This window comes from Frankliniella occidentalis, unplaced genomic scaffold, assembly GCF_000697945.3.
Source record: "Frankliniella occidentalis isolate FOCC.00 unplaced genomic scaffold, Focc_3.1 Scaffold5, whole genome shotgun sequence".
Lineage (NCBI taxonomy): Eukaryota > Metazoa > Arthropoda > Insecta > Thysanoptera > Thripidae > Frankliniella > Frankliniella occidentalis.
In genome coordinates, this window is record NW_026267135.1 from 2,080,542 (window position 1) to 2,084,174 (window position 3,633).

A 3,633-nucleotide genomic window follows, 5' to 3' on the forward strand; every position below is an offset into this window, starting at 1 on the left:
CCTCCCACACACACACACACGGACACACACAACACAACCTCCTCCTCGCGCTTCCGGTACTCTGCAAAACGGGCGTGTTCGGTAGTTGCGCGACTGCTTTGGCACCACCAATCAAGATGCAGCCATCATCAACAACAAAATTTTGTGTTTTTTTCTCTTTTTTTTTGGAGGGGCAGTAACGTAAAAAGCACAGTACTATTTTCGACATCTCCTTTATTCATTTCCTCACTTTTTTCTATGCACATTTCATATATTCGGTTAAAGTATTTTTTGCAAAGCTTTGGTAACAAGGAGAAAATCAATAGTGACTTTGTCTCCGCTCCTCCTAGCATCGATATACATCAGGCATTGGTAATGAGTACACTCTGCTGTATTAGGATAGGTGTTTAGTTAGCATCTACACAGTGCTCATGCCTTTTACAGGTACACACTAAACAATAATCACAGATATTAATAATTTATTACATCCTATTTATAATTGTAATCTAACCCAAGGGCTACTCAGATGTCAGAGAGCTTTAAAGTGACTAATTGAATTGCCCATTCTACATTTACTAGACTTAATTGCCAATAACAGATAATAAATCTTCAACAAAGCTTTAAGAAGCCAATCCAGATTTAGCTTCTGTGGGGGAAAGTAAATAGAAATATGGTCAAATCATTTAGGCAGCTTTCAGCTTAAATTAGTTTACAGGGGTGATACTAGCTACAGACAACTGGAAATAGAGGAACTTTAAAATACTTCTTTCCGTTCCTGTGCTTTGTCATTATTGGCACAGTCATGAATCTTAGATAAAATATTACACAGGAAACTGAAGATATACTAGCAATTCAAGACTGATACTCTTTTAAGACCATGTAGCCAAAAGAACATGGCTACAGACACAGCAAGATAATTTTCAATGATGGAAAATTGTATCTACAAGGAAACTGAACAGTTTGATTTGAAGTTGTATAACTAATTTAGAAATCATATTGAGTGAACTGCAAACAACCAACTGGATTGCAAACATTACATTAAATTTTGAACTTACGGTAATGAGAAATGGATCACTCAGAAGTAGAGATCAAAGTGTTCATGTAAGTTAAAAGAAATACTGATACTTGTAAAAACAACAACATACACAAATGGCTAGCACACAGATCAAAATTGAAAGGTGACTACAACGCAAGTGCTTCATACGTAGTAACAAGTGGACACCCTAAGGTTCCAGTAATTGGGCGGTTTAGCTGCCTTCACAAGCTATGCAGAACATTAAGAAATTGTTCTCACCTACATTATTCAAGCAATTCTAAAACCTCTGCCAATCACTAAATCTCTACCATTTGAACCATTTTTATGACCAACAAGGTTTAAAAACAATGAATGTGCCTTCTGATACATACCTTTCAATTAACATTGGACTTATTGAATAATTTAATAGAATACAGAATTTAAGCGTGTATTAATACCTAAGGAATGTTTTCTGAAGCCTCCACATAACAAATTAAAGGAATGTTTTGTCACCTTCTGCACTAACAATAAATGATCTACAAATATCTTTATGGCCTTAACAATACAGCTTCACCAGAATCAGCATGGGCCACTGACACAAAAGAGGGAATAAGAGCAAAACTTCTACAAACTGACCAGAAAACAACAAACAAAATCAAGTTTGATGAAAGTTTTACCAACATATTCTGTTCTTAATTTTCCCATGCAGACCCTTGAACAATAATATCAGAATGGTGCTTTACTGGAAACAATGAGAACAATACTTCAAGAAATATACGTATACCGCTATGTTATCAAGCTCAAAGAGTTCAATGATAATATGTTGGAATCTGTTCCACAACAATTTCTGTCTAATATTGTTGTCGCATGCATTTTTTTTTTGTTTCAAATACTTTGTGTTACCTTTTTTTGTAAGATACATAGCACTAGACAGCTATAAGAAAACAAAAAGGGAAACAATTTACATAGATATATACCATTCTTTTGTTACAAAAAATAATTTGAGTGCTACATACATTATTTTGCCACTGGATTCATCATTAACAGCAGCAGTTAATAAAGGACAACTAAAATTATAGGTAGGAGCACCACAAGCCAATGGCATTTGGTTTTCTTTACGTTTAAGGTCTACCTACTGAGTGATAAAGAGGCTTTGAATGGATCTCCAAATATAAAATTAATAAGTTCTTAAACATCATGATTGCGTAAGAAACAATGTAACATATACCATATTCATAATAAAATCTAGACCCTGAAGCACAGAGAAATAAAAAAAAATAAGATCACAAATAAAAAAAAAATTGTTCGACTACAGGTGCGTTTAGAGAACTTGGTCAAGGAACAGAAAAGTAAACCAAAGCCTCTTTTCAAAATATTGCTTTCCAGCAAAAAGCATCTATTGAAAATATTGTTCACCACATTTAAAGTTACATATATGAACGAGTGAGTGGGACAAGGACACCTAAGATGCGACAGAAAGTCCGAATTGTATTGATACCCTTGATTAGATGATATGACAGAAGAGATTAGTAATTTTGTAAAGGGCTAATAGTATAATAGAGCCAAAACATTCTACAACAGGCAGAGATGCATCAGTGGTTTATAAGTATTTGACAAGCTGTTCTCATGTCATCTGCTCAAAAAGTAGTAGAAACAGTTTGAGTTTCCTACACAAGTATCATTAAATCCAACAAAGATAAAGAATACATTAAAGAGTATCTCGTAAGCCATTTTTAAAGGGCTTTTCCATAAAATCTCTTTCAATAACATTATTTGCATTAAAACAAAAATAAACATCTATAAAACAATCTTGATAAAATTTCAAGTAAAAAAATGATCACAAGCAAGAAAATACTGCCAAAATATGCAAAGATTCACCATTAAGGTATAACGAGGCCAAAAACATTTTAGAAAACTAAAACTGAAACACTACATAAACAGATAGTTTGCTTCCAAAACCAAAGACTACGAAGTCTAATGTGCAAAATAAAGGAGAGCTCGCACCACACACACGTTCAAGTCCCACAAGGGTCTGGAAAATAGTGTGCAAAAGTCGAGTAAACAACAAAGAAAAAGGGGAACAAAAAGGAAAGAAAATTGACATTATAAATTACAACAACGGACCAAACTATTTAAAACAAATTGGAAGGTGGGTTCAACATTTTTGTCTCGCGACAACAACGGGCGGTCGCCCATGCAATAGCGTGGCTTCCCTCAGCTCGCGTTGCGACGCGGTGTCATGGGCGGCGTGGGCGCGGGCGGCTGGGCGTCGCCCGTGCGCGCGGGGATGGGCGGCGGCCCGTTGGTGCGGGCGGGTATGGGCGGCGCCACGGGCCGGTTGGGCACGGGCGGCGCCTGCCCCGGGCGGCTAGGCAGCGCGGGCACGGGCGCGCCCGCGCGCTGCGGCAGGGGCGGGGGGACGCCGGCGCCGGCGCCGGGCACGTCGTCCGCCTCCGTCGAGTCGAAGCGGGGCGGCGGCGGCGGCGGCCCGCTGGGGCAGATGGGGTCCTCGAGGATCTCTTCGTAGATGGCGTTGCCGTCCTCGTCCGTCTGGCTGGCGTAGGTGGCGGACATCTGCCTGAAGTCGACGCTCGCCGCGCGGGCCGCGGCGGGGGCGGCGGCGGGGACGTCGGGGGCGG

At 39.7% G+C, this 3,633-nt stretch overlaps 1 protein-coding gene across 1 annotated transcript in view; it reads right to left on the bottom strand.

The window, feature by feature from the left end:
- Positions 1–195: 195 nt before the first annotated feature.
- The window catches only part of LOC113212824 (synaptojanin-1), an 8,914-nt gene continuing 5,476 nt past the window's right edge, over positions 196–3,633 (bottom strand). The window contains exon 23 of the mRNA XM_052270056.1: positions 196–3,629. Coding sequence (XP_052126016.1) covers positions 3,209–3,629 — 421 coding nt within the window. The 3' untranslated portion in view covers positions 196–3,208. The remainder of the gene's footprint in view (positions 3,630–3,633) is intronic.